General features: G+C 43.4%; 1 protein-coding gene across 2 annotated transcripts in view; it reads left to right on the top strand.

Moving 5' to 3' along the window:
- The window catches only part of TMTC4 (transmembrane O-mannosyltransferase targeting cadherins 4), a 190,988-nt gene extending 173,718 nt beyond the window's left edge, over positions 1–17,270 (top strand). For both annotated transcript variants that reach the window (XM_073569507.1, XM_073569506.1), the window contains one exon: positions 16,343–17,270. In XM_073569507.1, the coding sequence (XP_073425608.1) occupies positions 16,343–16,818 (476 nt within the window). In that variant the 3' untranslated portion in view covers positions 16,819–17,270. The remainder of the gene's footprint in view (positions 1–16,342) is intronic.
- Positions 17,271–24,148: the final 6,878 nt, after the last annotated feature.

Raw genomic sequence — 24,148 nt, 5'->3', positions numbered from 1 at the left:
ATAGATTGGTATCGCCGCGTTCAGAATCGCCCAAATATGTGTATTTATTGTTTTATTTTGAATGGGGGGATGATTTGAACTTTTATATTTTTTTATATTTTTAAAAGCTTTTTTTTCACTTTTCACTTGCTTCAATAGTCTCCATGGGAGACTAGTAACTGCAGTTGTCTGATCGCCTGTGCTACACAGGCGATGATCAGATCGCCTGTTTGTAGCAGAAATACTCACTCGCCATGTGCGCTGACCGCTGTGAGGTCATGTGACAAAGGGTGGGATTAGTGATGCGCTTCTGGCACGATCACATTAAATACCGCTGTCAGAGTTTGACAGTGGCATTTAAGAGGTTAACAGCTGCAGGTGGATCACATTTCCACCTGTAGCCATTAGGGGCACATGTCAGCTGTTCAAAACAGCTGACATGCGTCGGAAAAGATGCGGGCTCAGCACCGGAGCCCACATCTAAGGGAGGGACAAGACATGTGCCATACATGTACGGCGCATGCTGTGAAGGGGTTAAGGTAAAGGGCTTAAAGTCAAAGGTCTGATTCACAGCTTTTATGCCAGAATGCTGGTGTAAAAAGCTTTGAAAACTTTGCACAGTTTTAGGCAAACACGAGGGTGCGCTGAAATGTAGCAATTTTTGGTACTGAAGAAGCGGCACCAATCTTATGCCCGGAATGAGAACATAAATCCCTTATTCTGTTCCCCAAAAGTAAGGAAAGCCTCAGCACACTTGCAAAAAAAACACAAGCACCCGTTCCAGGAACATTATGTCACGGCTCTGAATGTGGCACCACAAGGGTGAAAGTCTGTCTGCCACACGTGACAACAATGGCTGTGCCCGGGCCCAGGAATCCGCACAGTGTGAGACGTGGCCTGACAGCACTGGGGGCAGTTAGTTAGACCCTGCACGGTGTGCGTTCACCACGCTGTACGGTAGCGGCTGTGTGGGGGCTCTGGCGACCCCGCGATACCCCCATGTCTCACCGCAGCACTAATCCTCGCAGACTGCCGGCTGGTCACGTGGTGCCCGGAGCTACAGCTGTGCTCTGCCGGAGGAAGTGGCTGCGGCCTGAGGAGATCATGTCAGTCGTGACATGGGCGATTCGGGTAATGCTCTGCTGCTCTGTCCTGCCTGCTGCACATAGTAAGAACCCGGGAAACCCGCCCCCAGCAGAAGTTACACTTTACATTAATCTCTTCCTCACACTAAGCGCTTGTTTCCTCCTCAGGCTGTGGCCCCTGAGCCCTCGCCATGACGTTGCCTTCTCTCCTGGGAGTGATTAGTGTGGACGCCCTGTTCACACTGTGACGGCGCGGTCTCACACACAGCTCGGATGGATTCTGTATGTGGTTTTCTTTTCCACCATTGTCCATCTTTTCAGAAAGCCACAAGAATGCAGTCTGTCCTACTCCTCCCGATTCACCAATTCATCCCACCCAGGGCCAGTTTTAGGCAAAGTTTAAAATGGGGCCCCAAATGCTGACATATTGCACATCCCACAGAAGAATTTCAGTTGTAGTTACATGCGCTGAGTTCAGGCCGGTAAATGAGTGTGATCGACAATATTGAAGAAGTCGTTCAACACTTGTTTCCCGGCCTCTTTCCACCGTTTGAGAAAGAATGATGAGGACAGAACGATCACTTATGGATCACTAAGGGTGTGTGCACACGTTCCGGTTTTTGCTGCGGATCCGCAGCAGTTTCCATGCGGTGTACAGTACCATGTAAACCTATGGAAAACCAAATCCGCCGTGCACATGCTGCGGAAAATTCCGCGCAGATTTGCTGTGGTTTATTTTCCGCAGCATGTTACTTCTTTTTTTGCAGAACCGCAGCTGCAGTGTACGTTCCGGGACATACAAATCAATCTCTCTCATCTGCACTGATAAACCGCACTAGAACCTGCATCAAATCTGCTGTACACATGCTAGGAATCGGCAGGAAAAATGCATGTGTTTTACCCTGCGGTTTCTGCCAAGAGATATGGATTCTCTGCAGAAAAAGCCGCAGACTAATCCGCAACATGTGCACACACCCTAACATCACCATACACTCATGTTATCAGCAACACAGTTTACACCCCATAGTCTTCCATATAGTATAATACACTCCTCAGTCCTCCATATAGTATAATACACTCCTCAGTCCTCCATATAGTATAATACACTCCTCAGTCCTCCATATAGTATAATACACTCCTCATAGCCCTCCATATAGTATAATGCACCGCCATAGTCACCCATGTAGTACAATTCACTTCCCATAGCTCTTCATATAATGTATTCCCCGTAGTCCTTGATACAGTATAATGCAGCCCACATATAGTATAATGTAGCCACCCCACAGAGTATAATGCAGCCCCACCATACAATTTAATGTAACCTCCATAGAATATAATGCAGCCCCTCTCATAGTATAATGCAGCCACCCCTTGGAGAATAATGCATCTACCCCAGAGTATAATGCAGCCACTCCACAGAATATAATGTAACCCCCCATAGAATATAATGCAGCCCCACCCCCCATATAGAATAATGCAGCCCCTCCATAGAATACATGGCAACCCCCTCATAGGATATAATGCAGCCCCTTATATAGTATAATGTAGCCCCTCCATAGAATACAATGTAGCCCTCCTCATATAGTATAATGCAGCCCCCATCGAAAATAATAAATATTATACAGCCCCCCCATAGAATATAATGTAGCCCCAAATAGAATAAATACAGCCCACCTCCACATAGAATATAATGTAGCCCCCCATATTATATAACATAGCCTCCCCCTATAGAATATAATGTAAAATGTACCCCCCATGGCATATAACACATCCGCATAGTATATAGCCCAGCACCACATGGTATACTGTCCAGCCCACCATGGTATACAGCACAGCATGGTATATAGCCCACCATGGTATACAGGCTGTATACCATGGTGGGCTGTATAATACAGCCCAGCATGGTATATAGCCCCCAGAATGGTACAATACAGCCCAGCACGGTATATAGCCCCCCCTAGAATGGTATAATGCAGCCCAGCACGGTATAATACGGCCCAGCATGGTATATAGCCCCCCAGAATGGTATAATACAGCCCAGCACGGTATAATACAGCCCAGTATGGTATGTAGCCCCCCCAGAATGGTATAATACAGCCCAGCATGGTAGATAGCCCCCCAGCATGGTATGATACAGCCGAGCATAGTATAATACAGCCCAGCATGGTATATAGCCCCCCCAGAATGGTGTAATACAGCCCAGCATGGTATATAGCCCCCCAGAATGGTATAATACAGCCCAGTACGGTATAATACAGCCCAGCATGGTATATAGCCCCCCCAGCATGGTATAATACAGCTCAGCATGGTATATAGCCCCCCAGAATGGTATAATACAGCCCAGCATGGTATAATACAGCCCAGCATGGTATATAGGCCCCTCAGAATGGTATAATACGGCCCAGCATGGTATATAGCCCCCCAGAATGGTGTAATACAGCCCAGCATGGTATAATACAACCCAGCATGGTATATAGCCCCCCAGAATGGTATAATACAGCCCAGCATGGTATATAGCCCCCCTAGCATGGTATGATACATGGTATGATACAGCCGAGCATGTTATATAGCCCCCACCAGAGTGGCCCCACAGTCCAGTACTCACACTGATTTAAAAAAAGCAACAAAACACACTCCTCACCTTCTCCTCGTGCCTGCGCTGCTAGCTGCTCCTGTCTTCTCCTGCTTTGTATGGCACACAGTGAGAGCGCAATGACGTCATTGCGCCCCCGCTGTGTCAGAGGCAGAGCGGGGAATGATGGGAGAGGGAGCGTCAGCTGACGCTGTCTCCTCCATCACTGCCTCCTTCAGTGCGGCGGCGGCGGGAGTTGGCGCTGGGGGCAGGCAGGCCCCCCTGCCTCACAGGGGCCCCATAGCGGCTGTGCGATGTGCTGCTGGCTGGGGGCCCCTGGAGGAGCAGGGGCCCTAGGCAGCTGCCTAGTCTGCCTGTCCCTAACCCCGGCCCTGATCCCACCTGAAATAGGCAGACAGTGATGAAAATAAGGTCAGAGTACAAAGTGCCTCCGTCGTCATTAACGTCAATAGCCCATAGCCTCTTCGGGGGTTGTGGCTGAATCCCGTTTTTCAGGACCGCAGACAGGAACCCTGATGGAGCCAATGTTTCATCAAATATAAGTTTTAAAAGATGCTAAACTTTGGCCCAAATACACTACAGTGCCCTATGTTTTCCCTAGATTGTGTTTTTTTTTTTGTTGTTTTGTTTTTTGTGCAATATGCACATTTTGTTTTACTTTGAATGGCACAAAGGACTTTGCAGAAAAATTAATGAACCACATGTGCCATTTTGAAGAATTTGGGAAAACAAAAACGGCAACAACTACCACAAGACAAAAAATAAAAGGAACATTGTCTGATTCATCGTTATTGTTTCTTTTTATCTCCATTTGGGTCAACTTAGTCTATGGCTTAGTCACGGGTTCAGATGTAACCCCCCCCCCCAAGATGCAGTGGTAACAGCAGTCTGTGCATCCAGGTATCTATTTTCATCTATATAGAAAAGCGCAGCAGTCTGTACATTTCTACACAGAGGACCACCACTAAGGCCTCATTTACATGTGAAAAACTGGTACCGCTGTCATCAGTGTTGTCCATGTATCCGTTTGTACCATCCGTGTGTCATCAGTGTTTTTCATGGATGGATAAATAAATGAATTGCAAAGCTTTTCTTATACTTTGCAATGTTAAAGCGAACCTGTCACCAGGTTTGGCCACTATAAGATGCAGCCACCGCCTTTCATGGCTTATCTACCGCATTCTATAATGCTGTAGATAAGCCCCCGATCCAATCTGAAAGATAAGAAAAATAAGTTTTATTATACTTGTAGGGAGGAGGACCCCTGCAGAGTGTCCAGGCTGGAACCAAGGGGACCGCCATCTGGGTTCCTAAGGAAACAGTACCCGGGGAGCAAAGGAGGAGAGTGGACTGCTGAGAGTGACAGGACAGCAAGGGGAGGGGCGAGTATAAAAGAAACAGGGAGCGCGCAGGGGAGTCAGTTGGCGGAACGGCAGACAGGAGGCAAGAGACTGTGGGAGACTGAGAGAGCCAGAGTGACAGACTGTGACGAGAAAGGAGACCATCGGCAGAGGAGAGACTTACTGCAGCCTGCAGAGAGTGGGCGCCGTACCTACCAACAAGAGACTGTCGCTTCACTCCGATTCAGGGTCTCTTCCTGCCCACGGTGGTCCGCAGCTGTTACCGCTGTACTGCAGCCTGTTGCGGCTGGTCCGCCGCCCCTCGTAGCTGCTGCCACTCCACTCCAGACCGCGACTGCAGCCTGCCCACTGCCGCCCCACTTCAGCCCACAGCTGCGGCCTCTTCATCATCGGCCGCAGTGGATGTCACCCCGCTGCAGTCGGCAGTTGGGGCCTACTCCTTCGCCTAGGCCCAGGCCGTGCACATGGCCTGCCAACCGCCACTCCTGAGAACTGCTACACAACCCTGCTTGGAGACTGGAGTCTCATTGAACTCGTTTACAATCAGAACCCCGCCGTTTCTACAGGGGGTCACCTCAGCAAAGGACTTCCTCAGGGCCTGTTGTGCCCCATCTCCTCCTGGGCGCCCGAAGACTACGACAGATCCTCAGCAGCTGGGCCCAGCGGCTGCGACACCAACGCAGCCTCATCAGAGGCGCCGAGGGACGTCAGGACGGATAAGTGACACTATAAGAAATAAGGACCCGTAGTCGGCCATATCGCGGCCCTATAGTAACCGGTCCTTGCCAGATTAGTCGTGTTCACTTTTAAAATGTTTGTGCAGAGTGAAACACAACGGCACACGGATGGCATAAGTCGCAAGAAGATAGGAGGCGCCGGACCTGCAACACCCATCGGACCGGACCACCCCCCGGGTGAGTATGTAGGTAAACAGCAGGTACGCAGGATGCAGTGACGAGATGCAAGACTGAATTGAACTTTGACTATAGAACTTTTATGAATTTAAGCCATTAGGGCTATATTAAGCAACCAAAAATTAATAACAGCTATTGTCCTGCTTGTCAGTAGCTGGTCTTACATACAGACACTTGGTGGCTGCTATTTGGTGTCTTTATGAAGCACAATACAGGGAGTTGCCTCCATAAGGCCTCCTGTACAAACTGTTCAGTTGTAGTATATTAGTACATAAGGAAAAAGCACTGCTTAACCCCTTAATCTTGGGCATGGGAAGTAGTTCTCTGCGGCTCTCATGCCCAAGATTCCCAGCCCCGCAGTGTGAATAAATTATAAGCAACTTCGGGGCGGGATCTGTGGCCACGCGATATGAAGGCCAGGATGTGATCTGAGAGCATGGTCACGTCGGGCAGTGCTAACTGCGCATGCCCATGAAACTATAGTACAGCGCAGGTGCCAGCATTTCAAAAGAAAACTGAGGAGGCGTAGCCAAATACGAAATGACTGATGGATGCGAGGCGTTTGTCAGAGGGGGAAAGACCTGCCCCCCTGTCAAAATTCAGGTATTTTTGAACAATTTTATAAACTATTATTTCTGCAGTGAAACGGAAGCTAAGTAACAGAGCCACCTTGACAGAATGCAGCATTAGTGCTGCACAAGGTGGCTCTTTTACTTAAAAACGCCGGGGGGGGGGGGGGGGGGGGTGACTGGTTCCCTTTAATGACCAGAGCTATTTTTGGTTTTGCATTTTCATTTTTTGCTTCTCTTCTTCCCAGAGACATAACTTTTTTATCAAAATGGCCAAGTGAGGGCTTTGTTTTTTGCAGGACGAGTTGTACTTTTGAACGACACCGTTCGTTTTTACCAAGTTTTTACCATGTCGTATACTAGAAAACAGGAAAAAAATACCAAGTGCAGTGAAATTGCAAAACAAAGTGCAATCCCACACTTGTTTTTTGTTTGGCTTTTTTTTACTGGGTTCACTAAATGCTAAAACTGACCTGCCATTATGATTCTCCAGGTCATTACGATTTTATAGACACCAAACGTGTAGATTCTTTTTTATGTACCTAAGTGGTGAAAAAATTCCAAACTTTATTAAAAAAATAAATAAATAAAATTGCGCCATTTTCCAATACCCATAGCGGGTCTATTTTTTGTGATCTCGAGTTGGGTGAGGGCTTATTTTTTGCGCGCTGAGGTGACATTTTTAATGATACCATTTTGGTGCAGATACGATCTTATGGTCATCCGTTATTGCATTTTAATGCAATTCTGACGTTTTGACTTTTTCTCGCTACACCGTTTAGCAATCAGGTTAATCCTTTTCTTATTCATAGATTGGGCGATTCTGAACGCGGCGATACCAAATCTGTGTATGTTTGATTTTTTTTATTTTTCTATTTTGAATGGGGCGAAAGGGGATGATTTGAACTTTTATATATATACTAGCTGAAGAGCCCAGCGCTGCCCGGGCATAGTAACTAACTGTGGTTAGTTATAGCAAATTATAATTATCCTCCATCCCATAGTCCCGTGCCCATATACCCATTATACATATCCTCTTTCCCATAGTCGAGTGCCCATATACCCATCACACATCCTCCATCCCATAGTCCCATGCCCATATACCCATCATACATATTCGCCATCCCATAGTCGAGTGCCCATATACCCATCACATATCCTTCATCTCATAGTCCCATGCCCATATACATATCCGCCATCCCATAGTCCCGTGACCATATACCCGTCATACATATCCTCCATCCCATAGTCCAGTGCCCATATACCCATCACACATCCTCCATCCCATAGTCAACCATTATGACATCATAATGAGCGGCGGGGCTTGTAACCTATGATGACATCAGTGTCACCATGGCAACCATTATGACATCATAATGAGGGGCGGGGCTTGATACACACACATTTTTTCCCCTTTATGTAGATAGGGGCAAAATTGTTTGGTGAATTGGAACGCGCGGGGTTAAAATTTCGCCTCACAACATAGCCTAGGACGCTCTCGGGGTCCAGACGTGTGACTGTGCCAAATTTTGTGGCTGTAGCTGCGACGGTGCGGATGCCGCTCATTATGATGTCATAATGGTTGACTATGGGATGGAGGATGTGTGATGGTTATATGGGCACTGGACTATGGGATGGAGGATATGTATGACGGGTATATGGGCACGGGACTATGGGATGGAGGATGTGTGATGGCTATATGGGCACTGGACTATAGGATGGAGGATATGTATGACGGGTATATGGGCACGGGACTATGGGATGGTGGATATGTATGATGGGTATATGGGCACGGGACTATGGGATGAAGGATATGTATGATGAGTATATGGGCATGGGACTATGAGATGAAGGATGTGTGATGGGTATATGGGCACTCGACTATGGGATGGCGAATATGTATGATGGGTATATGGGCATGGGACTATGGGATGGAGAATATGTATAATGAGTATATGGGCATGGGACTATGGGATGGAGAATATGTATGATGGGTATATGGGCATGGGACTATGGGATGAAGGATGTGTGATGGGTATATGGGCACTCGACTATGGGATGGAGAATATGTATGATGGGTATATGGGCATGGGACTATGGGATGGAGGATGTGTGATGGGTATATGGGCACTCGACTATGGGATGGAGGATAATTATAATTTGTTATAACTATCCAGTTAGTTACTATGCCCGGGCAGCGCCAGGCTCTTCAGCTAGTATTTTCATATACACTATGAGCAAACTTCTGCCAGTAATGTTTGTGGTATGTTCCCACTGGGCATTTCCTCCTAATAAAGGATATTGCATTTCTCAGTGCATTTTTAATGCTGAGGTTTTTGTCTCTTTTTGGTATGCCATGTTTTAAATAAAGTTACTTTGTTTTCTATACCTCCTGCTAGTTGGAATTATTGATACTGTCACGTGCGCATGACAGCGGAAACACTAAAAACGCATGCTATTTTTATCTGCGGATTTTCTATATTTATGGGGAAATCTGCACATAAAACTCATCCTGTAAGAAAGAGAAATTGACATGTAGCAGATTTTCAAAGATGACCTCAGGTCAGTTTATACATCATAAAGAAAGCACAGTGGGCATGAAACTTCTGTAAATTCCATCCACTTTTCTGGGACTGCGCTGCATTTTGATAACGAAAATACGCGGCATAAAAAATTCATCATGGGAACTTAACCTAAATAAAGGTGGTTTTTTTTTTGTTTTGTTTTTTTTTAGGTTTTGCCACTTTTGGACTTGGAGAATAACTTTGTAGAAAAAAATTGTTTATGCATTGCTGAATTCTGAGAGCTGTAAGTTTTTTGGACTGCAGACTTGGGGTAATAACGTTCCGTCACCAATTGCGGAGGCCATAAAGTGTCAGAACTGTAGAAAATCAGCTTGTGACCCTATTTTGCAAATTACACCCCTCTGGGAGTTCATCAATATTTGGGCTGCTCATGTGTTTACCAGAAATAAAAACAGTAGTTGGTGTTGATGAGTGAAAATTACAAATATGGCAGCTTACTGCCCAATATATTGTGCCCAGCTAGTGCTTCTGGCGACACAAAATCTGTACATTGTTAGGTGGGCTCTCCCTGCTACAGTAGTGACAAAGGTGAATGCTCATTGCAGTATGGGCTTACTGGGGTGGGTGAGGGGGCTTAGCAGGGATAGTGGCATTTAGATATGGGAGCACAGATTTCACTATTTTTCTGTGGGGTGAGCCATGCCACTTTTCTAGAGCCTTTCTGCCACCTGTGACGTGTAAAACTCCTATATGTCCATTGACAGATGATTGACCTGAATGGGAACTTTTCTTGTGGGTTGAGTTGAAGTTTTGATTGGTACCATTTTGGAATACATAATATTTTGAATCCCTTTTGAGTTAAGTTTTCACAATGAGTTTTTCATGCTGCGTGTTTTCACTGGGCAAAAAATGCAGCATCTTACAGCTCCAGCAAAGTGGATTGGATTTATAGAAATCTTACACCCTCTTTCCTTTTTTTTATGCAGTGTAAAATGACCTGCGGTGTGTGTTATAAGTCCGTTACAGAAATGCACTAAAAGTGCATGTCATCTACACACGACTGTCAAAGTTTTCTCAAGTCCAAATACTAGGATGTATCAAAAACAAAGCAACTTTATTTAACCCCTTAGTCACAGAACCAATTTGGTACTTAATGTCCAAGCCAATTTGTACAATTCTGACCACTGTCACTTTATGAGGTTATAACTCTAACGCTTTAACACGGATCCCGATGATTCTGAGATTGTTTTTTCATGACATATTGTACGTTATGATAGCGGAAAAATTTCTTCAATATGACTTGGGTTTATTTGTGAAAATACCGGAAATATGACAATTTTAACATTTTGCAATTTTCAAACTTAATGTTTGTGCCTTTAAATCAGAGTGTCATATCGCACAAAATAATAAATAACATTTCCTGTATGTCTACTTTACATCAGCACAATTTTGGAAACATTTTCTTTGTTAGGAAGTTATAAGGGTTAAAAGTTGACCAGCGATTTATCATTTTTACAACAAAATTTACAAAACTATTTTTTTAGGAACCACATCACATTTGAAGTCACTTTAAGGGGTGTACATCACAGAAAATACCCAAAAGTGACACCATTCTAAAAAACTGCACCCCTCAAGGTGCTCAAAACCACATTCAAGAAGTTTATTAACCCTTTACGTGCTTCACAGAAACTGAAGCAATGTGGAAGGAAAAAATGAACATTTAACTTTTTTTCACAAACATTTTACTGCAAAGTCAATTTTTTTATTTTCACAAGTGTAATAAGAGAAAATGAACCACAAAATTTGTTGTGCAATTTCTCCTGAATATGCCGATACTCCTTATGTGGGGAAAAAACACTGGGCGCACGGCAGGGCTCGAAAGGGAAGGAGCGCTCTTTCACTTTTTCAACTCAGAATTGGTTGGAATTGAGATCAAACGCCATGTTGCATTTGGAGAGCCCCTGATGTGCCTAAACAGTGGAAACCCTCCACAAGTGACCTCCATTTTGGAAACTAGACCTCCCAAGGAACTTATCTAGATGTGTGGTGAGCACTTTGAACTCCCAAGTTCTTCACAGAAGTTTATAATGTAGAGTCGTGAAAATAAAAAATCATATTTTTTCCACAAAAATGATCTTCTCGCCCCAATTTTTTATTTTCCCAAGGGTAACAGGAGAAATTAGACCCCAAAAGTTGTGAAATTTGTCCTGAGTACGCTGATACCCCATATGTGGGAGAAAAACACTGTTTGGGTGCATGGCAGGGCTCAGAAGTGAGGGAGGGAGCACTGACTTTTTGAACACAAAATTGGCTGGAATCAATGGTGGCACTATGTCGCTTTTGGAGACCCCCTGATTTAACTAAACAGAGGAACCCCCCAATTCTAACTCCAACCCTACCATAACCCTAACCCCAAAACATTCCTAATCCCAAACCTAACACCCCCTAACCCTAGTCCAAACCCTAACCATAATCCCAACCCTAACTTTTGCCCAACCCTAACTTTTGCCCAACATTAACTTTAGCCCAACCCCAACGTTAGCCCCAACCCTAACCCTAGCCCAACCCTAACCTTAACTTTAGCCCAACTCTAACTTTAGCAAAACTAACCCTAATGGAAAAATGGAAATAAATATATTTTTTTATTTTATTATTTTTACCAAACTAAGAGGGTGATAAAGGGGGGTTTGATTTACTATTTTTTTATTTTGATCACGGTGACAGGGTCTAGCTCAGTGATCAAAATGAACCAAGAGCAAAAATGTCCTACTGTTACCGGAAGAAGATGTCTGGAACTCGGGAGACTTCACGGGGGGGGTTGCAGGGACTCCAAAGGTACTGGCGGGGAGTATGTGTTACAGAACAATGTGTTTTTAGTTGTGGATTTTCCACACTATTGCAATCCTTTGGGGTAAGTCTGAACCTAAAACTCAGTGTACCCACAGTAGAAGTTGACATGCTGCAGATTTGAAACATGCACAGCAGTGAGTGCGGATATAGCTTGCTTGGTATTATAGATGCACATGGATAAAGCTTGTATGAAGTGACAGATGCGGAAGTGCATGATGCCAGCTTACAGTCTTCATTTACCCTTTGATCTGGCGTGCTGCCCAGCACTATATAAAGTCACTGCTGAAAGTGTTTGCCATCATGAAATTGTCCCAGAAAATGAAATATTTTTCCTACAAAATTATTGCAATTACACATTTTGTTATACACATGTTTATTTCCTTTGTGTGTTTCGGAACACCACAAAAAAAAGAGAAAAAAAGGCAAATGAAACCTGATTTTACACAAAACCCCAAAATTAGGCTAGATAAAATTGTTGGCACTCTCAACTTAATATTTGGTTGCACACCCACTGGAATAAATAACTGCAATCAATCGCTTCCTATAACTATCAACAACCATCTTACGCCTCTCAGCTGAAAATTGGGACTACAAACTTTCCAGGTCTCTCATATTTGAAAGGTGCCCAAAAGCAATTTTAAGAAATCTCCACAGGTGTTCGGATTTAGATCCAAACTCATTTCTGGCCATGTCAACTCCAGTGCTTTGTTTCCATCTATTTCTGGGTGCTTCATGAAGTGTTTGTGGTCATTGTCCTGCTGGAAGACTCCTAACCTAGGACACAAACCCAGCTTTTTGAGACCTTTGTGCTACATTGCAAAATAAAATCATTTGGTAATCTTCTGATTTCATGATGCCTTGTACCCAGTGCCACAGACAGCAAAACAACCCCAAAATATTTTTGAACCTCCACCATATTTTATTGTAGGTACTGTGTTCTTTCCTTTGAAGGTTTAATTTTGTTTTCGGTAAACAGTAGAATTATATGCTTTACCATAAAGCTCTATCTTGGTCTCATCTGTTCACAAGATGCTTTCCCAGATGGATTTTGGCTTGCTTACATACATTTTGCAAATTGCAGTCTAGCTTTTTTATGTCTCTGTGTCAGCAGTAGGGTCCTCCTGAGTCTCCTGCCATAGCTTTTCATTTCATTCAAATGTCAATGGATAAATTGTGCAGACACTGAGGCACCCTGAGCTTGCAGGACAGCTTGAATTTCATTGGAACTTGATTGGGGCTGCTTATCCATCATCTGGACTATCCTGCGTTGCAACCTTCCATCAATTTTTCTCTGCCGTCCACACATAGGGAGATTAGCTACAGTACCATAGGTTGTAAACTTCTTAATTATGTTGTGCACCTTCATCAAAGAAGCATAAAGATCTATGGAGATGGACACATAACCTTAAGATCTATATATATAAAGCTGAGTGTGTGTGTGTGTATCGACGATGATGTCATAATGGTTGCCATGGCGATGATGTCACAATAGGTTGCAATGGTGACGATTGTCAGAATGGTTGCCATGGCGAAGATGTTATAATAGGTATATGGGCACAGAACTATGGGATGGAGGATGTGTGATGGTTATATGGGCACGGGACTATGGGATGGAGGATATACATGATGGAAATATGGGCACGGAACTATGGGATGGCGGATATGTATGATGGGTATATGGGCACGGGACTAGATGAAACTTGCATAGACTCTAATCATTACTTTATCCATTAATTCTTAATACATCTATTTAATCTTTCATCTGCGGTAATTCTTGTTCTACTTTTTTACCTATAAGGAAATAGTGAGGTTATTTAGTCAAAATTACTGTAGTTATAAAGCTCCAGTCCAGTTTCAGGATTTACTCCAGTTTTCAGCTGTAACATAGATAAGTGTGCCCTGCTGTTCTGTATAGTCTGTCCTTTTTTCAGTGTAGTTGTAAAGCACTAAGGGTTACTTCAGTGGTTGTATTCAATGTCACTAGGTTTTTACTTTTCTTAATTGGTTACTTAATGTTCATCAGTACTGTCTTACATGTAATGCCTTTATTGTGCTTTCTCACACTTAATTTTCTATATGCTTGCTTCTACATTTCACATGTATTAGTTTTGACATGTAAACTCTTGGATTTGAACCATTTTATTCCCAATTCAGTTTTCTGATTCAGAGTGAACATGAGTGCCTTAATCCTCTTCTGAGAATTAATTGCATGTTTTAGTCATCACGTCTGACCCCTCTACAGTTCCTTCTGGGGCAGGTTTCTTCCTAACACAGCCTTGTTGGTTACTAAAAACATAACTCGCTTGTTTTATTCTTTTAATAAAACAGAAGACACAGCTCATTGTTATGAGAGATGGTTGAATTTCTAGATAGAAGTTAATACTGCAGACAGTCATTCACCAACAATACTGGAGGAGAAGAGGAGGAGACCAGAAGGATAAAAGATCAGCCTGAAATTGGTAGAGGAGTGAGAGCTATTTATTTATAACTCACTCATGCAATATGTACAATATAAAAAGGGTAGAAACCCCTTTGATGGTAAGACCATTGTCAAGTTACCATAAATGTTTTCATAAACATTCCCTATGGGATGCTGTATTGATTACTATGATGACGCTGTACAAACTGTTTTTACTCTTGAGCCGTCTTAGAAAAATGAAGCATGAGTCTCTGACTAAACGACCATTCTGTAGCTTTGTCTTGGACACAGTCACAAGATGTTCTTTCCTGCTTTACGTATTTAATATATTTGAGATGCAGACAATGTGGGTGTCCTTTTGACCATCTACAAGATTCACAAATGATTTGTTATCTTGGCAAACATAAGCTGGCCATGCACAAAGTTTATTTGACAGACTGCTATTTTTCCCAACTTACCTATACCAAATGAAGATAGGAGAGTCTGTCAGACACTTGTCTGTGGCTTATCTCCTCTGAAAACAACAGGATTGGCCATTTAAATTCTAGTGGCCCAATGCTTTTCTCCCCCAACATCATCTGTTGTATATGGGGACTTCCCCATTTTACCCAACAGTCAGCAGACTTTAACGACTTTCATGTAATGTATATGGGGCCAAGTGAAATTTCTAGAGATCTGTCAGTGGACACATTTGTCATGTTTATGTAGAATTGATTTTTGGATATAATGCACATCTTGTAGATTTATACAAAATCATATTTTGTACACGTTTAGCTGTTCATACTCAATGTGACAACCTGTGGTTTTAGAAGGTATTAATAGTAGCGTAGGATTTGTTTGATAAAGCCATTAGAGTGGGACATATTTATAAGGGTGTACTATACCCATGCTTGCAAATACAAAACAGAGTTTAAACCCTTCCTGCTACAGATCATCCGTGTACATTGTAGTTTGCGCCAACTGTGTACATCAAGACATACATGTACTGTACATCACCAGGATTCTGCTGCGTGAGCTATCTATAAACTAGAGATTCCCATGGTCAATAATGGAGAACACTCTTTCTGTGTCAACCAGTCAGGAATGCGATCATGACAAGAGGTCTAACAATTGTCTCTAAGTCTGTCATGTACTACAACTTCGCTAAGCAATAAAATTTTCAAGTCTACTTGTAGGATAAGTATTGTTACAAAAAAACAATGTTTTTTAACGTTTCAAAATACTATAGAAGTAAAAACAATATTCCAGTTTTACTAGTAAAAATTGTTTACTTGATGTAAACCCCCCACATATTTGGTATCTATCAATTCTAGAAAATGTGATAAAAAAATGATAAAAAAAGTATGTTAAAAAATGAAGGGTGTAGTTACTACAGCACATTACTAAAAAAACATGCTCTCAAACAACTCCATCAACCTAAAAGTTAAAAAATATGGCTCTCAAAACATGAAGAACAGAAAAATAAAACTTTTTAACCCCTTAATTTTTGTCACATGTTGCGTGCAGCTCATGAGCTGAGCCCACTCCTAACCAAGCAGGCCTCGACTGTTTTGCATGTAACCATTGAAATTTCACTGTTTTCACTGACAGCGGCATGTAAATGGTCTGCTTGATCCCATCATCCCTTCGGCGACAGTTGTGGGGAGTGAATGGGTTACCATGGTAGACAAGTCTGCTGAAGGTCCTCATGACTGCCATCTTAGTTGCCCTTTTCAATGTAGCCTCCGTCAAGTCCCTTTACGTGACTAAAAAAATATTAAAAAAAATATTACTGGAAAAAAAATATAAAAGTTTTAATAACCCAATTTTGCTTATACCAAAAAGTCTTGAATTTCTCATAAATCTTGAAATTCCGACAGTATTGGTCAGGGAAATTGGAATCTTTGTAGTATTGTGATTTTCTGCGCCTCACTGACTTGGATAAAAGTCAACAAACTTAGCAAATTCCAATTTCTAAAGATTTGATCACCTCTAGTAACTAGTTAAAAAGTAAGACAGGTGTCCAAAGATGTGTTAACATTGTTTTTTCATTTTCCTAAATTTATAGGAAAGAATTTGCATAATGTCTTTGTGTATGGAACTCTTAAGAAGGGACAACCAAACTATCACGTTATGACAGATCCAAACAATGGAAAAGCTGAATTTAAAGGCACCGGAAGAACAATAGATAAGTACCCATTGGTGATAGCTAAAAAGGGAAATATTCCATTCCTTCTGAATGTCCCGGGGACCGGCCACCATATTGCTGGAGAGATATATTCAGTTGATGACCAGATGGTACAATTCCTGGATGAATTTGAAAGCTGTCCAGACATGTACCAACGCACTATTAAGAGGATTGAAATCTTGGAGTGGGGAGGTAAAGATGATTCACCTGAGGGGAGAGCAGCTGCTAACACCACGGAGTGTTTTGTCTACAGCACTACAAGTTACCTGCCAGAGTGGCTCAATCTACCATACCTCGACTGTTATGATTCCTATGGGACACACGGCCTTCGTTATATTAGTCATCGGGACAGATAACGCTTGTCGCAAATACAGTATACAGTGTTCCAATGCAATTTTGAGACCTATTTACTGTGAATCAAAATATTCAAAACATTTACTCAAAAATATGTTTAATTGTAAGTGAACTTGAATTATTTAGTAAAATTAATAATATATGAATGAAGTATTGTGGGTCACTTAATAAGAAAATCAAGGTCACAACCTTATGCTATATCCTCTAAGTACATTTTCATAATTAAAAAAAAATGTTCATTTGGGGATATTCATGGCTAATACAAAGCAAATGCTGTTGTGTGGAGAGGTACTGACCTGTACATATGATTGATAAAATATACTTATGCTTGTAGATACCATCTGTACAAAATAGTAATTGATACAAAAAATAGAATAATCCTTTTTCAAGCACTCAGAGAAGGCCACATAAATGTTTCCCTAATAAAGTAGATAATTACCGTATATTGTAAAAATTCTGCAGGCCTTGGCACGTCTTTGTATTATGTGGTCTACCTTAGAAGCAACCACCTGATGAAGGCGGATTCACCGCCGAAAAGCTTTGTGAGGACATAATGACCAAGTAAAGAAGTTTCTTTTCCATCCAAAATAAGTGTCTGTCTTGGTCTGAGCGCCCTAATCAGCTGTACTTCTCTTTCCTTACCTTAGAAGCAATGACTGCTTCCCTGGTGTGAACCATGTATTAAATGTCTGCCCACCTATTTGCATGCTTACCATGTGATGTCTTATCGCCCCCTCTTAGAATAATACAGTGCCTTGCAAAAGTATTCAACAAGTGGGACACAATTGCGAAGTTGAATGAAATTTATTGGTTATTTAAAATTTTTGTGGAAATTCAATAACTGAAAAGTGGAGCGTGCAATATTATTCTGCCCCTTTTCTTTCAGTGCAGCAAACTCACTCCAGATGTTTATTGTGGATCTCTGAATGATCCAATGTTGTCCTAAATGACTAATGATAAAATTTAAAATAACCAATACATTTCCTTCAACTTTACAATTGTGTTCCACTTGTTGATTCTTCACCAAAAATTTACATTTGGTATCTTTATGTTTGAAGCATGACATGTGGGAAAAGGTTGAAAAGTTCCAGGGGGCCAAATACTTTCGCAAGGCACTGTATATGTCTGTCAACATCTTACCCTAGTAAAAAAAAATGCTGATAAAGGCTAATAGAACCAGACTTTGCTTATAAAGGTTTTTTTTTTTTTTAAAGAAATATTGTTCGATATTTCATAGGCTTGCTGTGGTTACAAATAAACAACTTTTCTCCCCACTGCTACCTCTCCACCACAGCCCGAGAACTTACTTGACATGATGTAGCAGTGAGCAGTTACGTCAAAACTACAACGCTTGAGACCACTGCAGCCAATCACTAGGTTGAGAAGTAGTGGCAAAGCAGTCACTACAAGGCTGTTGAGCATATTGATTAGCTACAGTGGTCATGTATGTTATAGTATTGACGTCACCTCTATAGCCTAAGGTAAGGTCTCATTTAGATTTTGTTTTTCATTTACAAATTCTATCCATGTTTTACACAGATTGATCATGAGCCCCTTCGTCTATGTGGCTGTTCACATGTTCGAGTTATTTGCTGGACTAAATGATGTGCAAAAAAAGACACGTCTGTTTTTGATCTTAGTCATGGACCTAGATCGCCCATATAAGTCTGTGGGTCTGTGAAAATCACATGCATGGCATTTGTTGTCCTTTTTTAATGCTGTTTTGTGCTTTGTCATTTTTTTTCAACATATGTGAGAAAATCACAAATGAAACACCGATTTCAAAAATGGACACACTGGACAGTGATGAAAATCATTTTTTTTTCTTATGTAAAAAAATTAAATAAAGGATATTTGAATGAGGACTAAAGCTATTTTTTTTTTTATTTCACGGTCTCGGCAAGGTTAAAAGTAACAAAGTAATTTCCTTAAAACGTCCCTTGCAACCGTTAAAAATTTTTTTTTTTAATTCCTTTCATTTTTCTTTTTTTTTCTTGAAAGCTATAACATTTTTTTTCATCGACTCCATAGCTCCTCCCCAAGGGTGAGGCCGTATCTCTACTACGGCCACATGCACACATTGAGTATTTGGTGAGTTTTTTCTACCCCAGTATTTGTAACAAAAATCCATGAGTGGGTGAGAAATGCAGAAGTGGTGCAAATGTTTATATTATGCTTTTCCTATGACCATTCCACTCCTGGTTTTGGCTTACAAATACGGGGGTAAAAAACTCACCATGACTTCCGGGTCATAGATAATTATGACGTATGCTGGCGCATGTGCAATAATGATTTTATGCTTTGCCCACAGTTGGGTAAAGCATACTGCGCACGCGCGGTAGGACATTTCAATGCGCACGCACGGCACCTCTACGAGATCTGTGATATTCACAAATCACAATACGTACAGCAAGCTGAGGATGGGGGGATGAGAAAAAGCCGCCCCCCATCGGACCGGACCACGGTGATTTACATACACCGCAGGAGAGCTAAAAACGGTATTTATGCATGAAAGGTGGGTAGTCAGGGGGTATCAAAAGTACTGCTATAATGCTTATGTGACACTAAATTGAATGATATCTTTACATCATATCACAAAAAATGGGTGACAGATTCCTTTTAACTGGGTGTTATCCCAGGAGTATGGGACTGGCTATCTGCCAGTTGTTTCTCCGAGTAGGTGTCGCAGATACTGCATGACGCCACATTGCTGTAGTATGTCGCTGACTACTATTGGACCTTGAGGAGTTTTGGCAAGGACTGACTTCATGATACACGTTTTCACAGATAAATTTCTACTGAGGAACGCTTGCTGCTTATTCTCAGATAATAACACTTTTTCCTTAAAATTTGGTATGTAAACAGTTTTTGGTATGGATTATTGTATTCATGTTCGTTGAGGATTGTTGTGTTTTCCCAAAATTAAGTCTCTAGGTTGGCTTTTTGAGACCAACATGATCCCGTACTCGAACAACATACAAAAGTCAATGCGGACAAAATTTTAAATTTGCCATATACTCCCAAATCCAAATACCCCTCTCCCTTCTGAGCCCCAGTGTGCCTATACCACATTTACCATCCACATGTTTAGCATTTCTGTAGTGATGAAACCCTGCCTATACTGGTCACTAGAAAGTACCGGTAGGTACAATGGCAGTTTGTACTTTTTCACTTAACAACATCCACTGCTGCTTGTTTCTGGAAAACACCCATGGAGTCAAAATAGTCACTAGACTGGTAGATAAATTCCTAAAGGGGTATAATTTCCAAAATGGTGTCACTTGAAGGGGGTGTGAGGCAGCGACTGGTGTGATTTGCGAGGGTCTCTATGTGTCCCCCAGGATGCGCTCAGAAGTGTATTAGATCCGCTGGAGTGCCTTGCAGTCACAGCAGGACGCCTGTGAGTCAAGGCAGAATAAAAGTAAGCATGAACCTGGTTAAGTTATTTGGCCAAGGAATTAACATAGTAACATAGTTAGCAAGGCCGAAAAAAGACATTAGTCCATCCAGTTCAGCCTATAAAATTCTGTCAGAATAAATCCCCAGATCTACGTACTTCTAAAGAACCTAACAATAACTGTAAGATACAATATTGTTACGCTCCAGGAAGACATCCAGGCCTCTCTTGAACCCTTTGACTGAGTTCGCCATCCCCACCTCCTCAGGCAGGGAATTCCAGATTCTCACTGCCCTAACTGTAAAGAATCCTCTTCTATGTTGGTGGAAAAACCTTTTCTCCTCCAGACGCAGAGAATACCCCCTTGTGACCGTCACCTTCCTTGGTATAAACAGATCCTCGGAGAGATATTTGAATTGTCCCCTTATATATGGTTATTAGATCGCCCCTCAGTCACCTTTTTTCTAGACTAAATAATCCTAATTTTGCTAATCTCTCTGGGTATTGTAGTTCCCCCATCCCCTTTATTAATTTTGTTGCCCTCTTTTGTACCCGCTCTAGTTCCATTATATCCTTCCTGAGCACCGGTGCCCAAAACTGTACACAGTACGCCATTGTTAAGGAAAACCCGGTATGGGCTTTTATTTTTGAAACGGACTGCAGGAATGTAGTGGGGTCGGTTCGTTTCCTTCAGCCCGGCCACAGAGTCGAGTTGAGGAAAAAAAAAAACCTGCAGCAAAGGGTTTGGGTGTGTCAGTTTGGAGTTGGCATGGTGTAGAGCAGACAGCTCTGCAAAAGCTCTGCCCGTGTGAGGGAACAGAGCCCAGTGGGGCGAACTCCTGGCACCCCGTAATGTGATACGGTGGTGCGGTCGGCCCCTGCAACAGGACGCATTTATGGACTGTTTTGCTTCCCGGCTGTGATCCAGAGGACAGAGGACCCCATTTCTTTTGTTTGTAAGTTATTTTTGGACATTAAAACCTACATTTACATTGAACTTTCTTGGGTCAGTGCCTCATCTCTGCACTGCGTGGACACCGCTGCACTACATATGGTGGAGAATGTGGGCAGTGTGAAATGAGGCATACCCCAAAGCATGCTGCATGTAGATAATTAGGCCATCAAAGCTACAGCTCAGGCCTGAGGACAAGATGGAGGAGCTGTTGAAACAGTTGGTCCTTGCTCAGCAGTGGCAACATGAGCAACACCTACAGGAGCAGCAACGCGTGCAGCAGCAGCAGCAAAGTAAGCAGCAGCAGTTACAGCAGGAGCAGCAGGAGCAGCAACAGCAGCAGACAAATAACTTGATGCAGCAGATCGCGACTGTGAGAGGCAGGTCCATCAGTGACCACATTCCGGTCAGAAGCCCGGAGCAAGGTCCGGTCCGCACTGAGGAAGATGGCACCTGAGGACGACATGGAGTTCTTACCATCTTCGAATGCACTGCGGAGTGGGAGAGCTAGCCGGTGACTCACTGGGCTGAAGTGGTGGCCAACTTCCTGACGGGATGCACAGAAGGCCTACCTGGACCCTTAGTCGGGATGATGCCCTGGACTATGGGAAGCTGAAAGGTGATATCCTTGCCAGACTGGGGGTTAATACATATGTGCGAGCCCAACGGGTGTTCCATAGGTCTTTTTCTGAGACTCGCCCTGCCCGATCTCAGGCCTATGACTTGCTGCAACTGGTTAAAAAATGGCTCCAGCCTGAGACATCCCCAAACCAGATGGTAGAGCGGGTGGTGGTTGACCGGCTGGTGAGGGCTCTGCCTGCAGCCATACAGCATTGGGTGGGGCAAGGGGACCCGGGCCCTCTGGACCAGGTGATAGCATTGATAGAGCAGTATACATCCACTCAGGACTTTATAGGGGACACTGCTCCACTTCAACTGTAACGTAAGGCCCCGCCGATCCAGGAGCCGGGGAAAAGTTCACGACCCTCCATTGGGGCCAATATGGATCATGCCCGTACCGAGGGGATATCTCGGAAGGAGAGGGACAACAGACCCATGTCCACTAAATCGGCCCCAAGGTTCCCTCGTGTCAGTTAAGTGTTGGCGATGCCAAGGGCCTGGACTTGTGGTTGCCAACTGCGCCTTAACAGCAGAACCCATAGACTGCGGGTATACACGCCATGTGTGTTAGCCCAGCCAGTCTGCACTGCAGGCCCTGCCGGTACCGAACTTCAGCTGTGCCAGGTACTCATTAATGGGTTCCAGACAGACGCTCTCTTGGACTCGGGAGCTTGGTGACTGGTGTCCAGGTCCCTGGTTGCTGGAGACAATCCTAATGGATGCAAGGTGGGGGTGGTGTACATACATGGGGACCTATGAGTACCCGACCATGGAAGTTATGTTTTCCACCCTGTGTGGAGAGATAAAACATGTGGGAGTGGTAAAGACTTCCGTATGGGACTGTATTGGGAAGATACTTACCCCGATTCTGTTCCCTGTGGGAGACCAGGGTTAACCCTTCCAGGGTAACTAGTATTCCAGGCACAGAACCCGAAGATCCCGAGCCAGGGATACCTGCCATAGGGGTCACCAACCTAGGAACAGAGTGTAACCCTGATTGGTTTCCCTTAAATGTATTGGCAGAAGTTGAGGAGACCCCACCGATCCTCAAGCTGGAGGTGTACCCTGGTAAGTTTGGGACCGCCCAGCTCCAGCATCCCACTCTGACCCAGGCATGGGAAAGAGTAATTGAGGTGAATGGGGTGGCTGAGCAACCACGTGCGGAGACTGTGTTTCCCCAGATGATGATCAACCAGGAGTTACTGTACAGGGTTGATAAAATTAGGGATGAGGTGGTAGAACGACTGGCAGTGCCCCAATCCTATCGTAGAGCGGTGCTCGACATGGCTTACAGTCACATGCCTTGAGGGCATTTGGGAGCTAAAAAGATGCAGGAGCACATACTGTAGCATTTTTTTGGCCTGGTGTCTACGCTGAAGTCCAAAGGTACTGCGATACATGTCCGGAGTGCAACTTAACCTCACCCACCGTGAACTACCGGAGTCCATTGGTGCCTCTACCTATTATAGAGGTACCTTTTGAGCGGATTGCGATGGATCTGGTAGGGCCAGTGGTAAAATCCACCTGGGGCCACCTGTTATGAATGGGTCACCGAGGAGAAAAAACAAAACAAGCTAAGTCACAGAAAAACCAGAGAGGTTGGTAACTATGCAGATTGCAGATCCCTGATCCTAACCATACAACTAGCAGCAGCTGTGGAGCATACCTACGATGATCCTAGACGCTTCGTCACAGCCAGAGAACTAAATAAGCCTGAAGCAAGAAAAGAGGAAAACTAACTGCCCCAGAGCAGACCCCAAAGGAAAGACAGCCCCCACACATGTATTGATGGTGAAACAAGACGAAAGCACAAACACAGGCAGGAAAATAGGCTGAGCAAACGATGGGGCCCAAACTAACTAGAAAGGATAGGAAAGGAAAGACACTGTCTGCAATCTGCAAAAAACCCTACAAAAATAATGTCCAACACTTCTGATAGCAAAATTAACCCTGAAGTCACTAGACTTCTCCCACTATATCAGCACTCTGAAATATTATGAGACAGAGCAAAAAAGAGGCCAATCTAATAAGGGACAAAAAGCAAATTGGCAAATACAGATAAATAAGAGTGGAAATTCAGCACAGCCCCAGCCGGGGCTGGCTGACCACACAAAAAACTGCATAGACCAACAAAATCAAGTGTAAACATTAGCAGAAAAATTTAGCTTTAGATGACTGGAACAGAGCTGAAAACCAAGACCTGACAAGCAGAAGGAATCACCAGCACCAGAATAGGGCATCGGCCGTCTTAAATCCAGTCTGAGATTCCTGAGGTCCAATCGTCATCCTCATTATCAGGTGGCAGATCTCTACAGATTAAATCAGCCTCACTACCTCCTGTTACCACCAGAGGGAGCCTGGC

The sequence above is a fragment of the Dendrobates tinctorius genome, unplaced genomic scaffold (assembly GCF_039654945.1).
Source record: "Dendrobates tinctorius isolate UK_male_01 unplaced genomic scaffold, ASM3965494v1 ptg000026l, whole genome shotgun sequence".
Classification (NCBI taxonomy): domain Eukaryota; kingdom Metazoa; phylum Chordata; class Amphibia; order Anura; family Dendrobatidae; genus Dendrobates; species Dendrobates tinctorius.
This window is presented reverse-complemented; position numbering and strand designations above follow the sequence as displayed.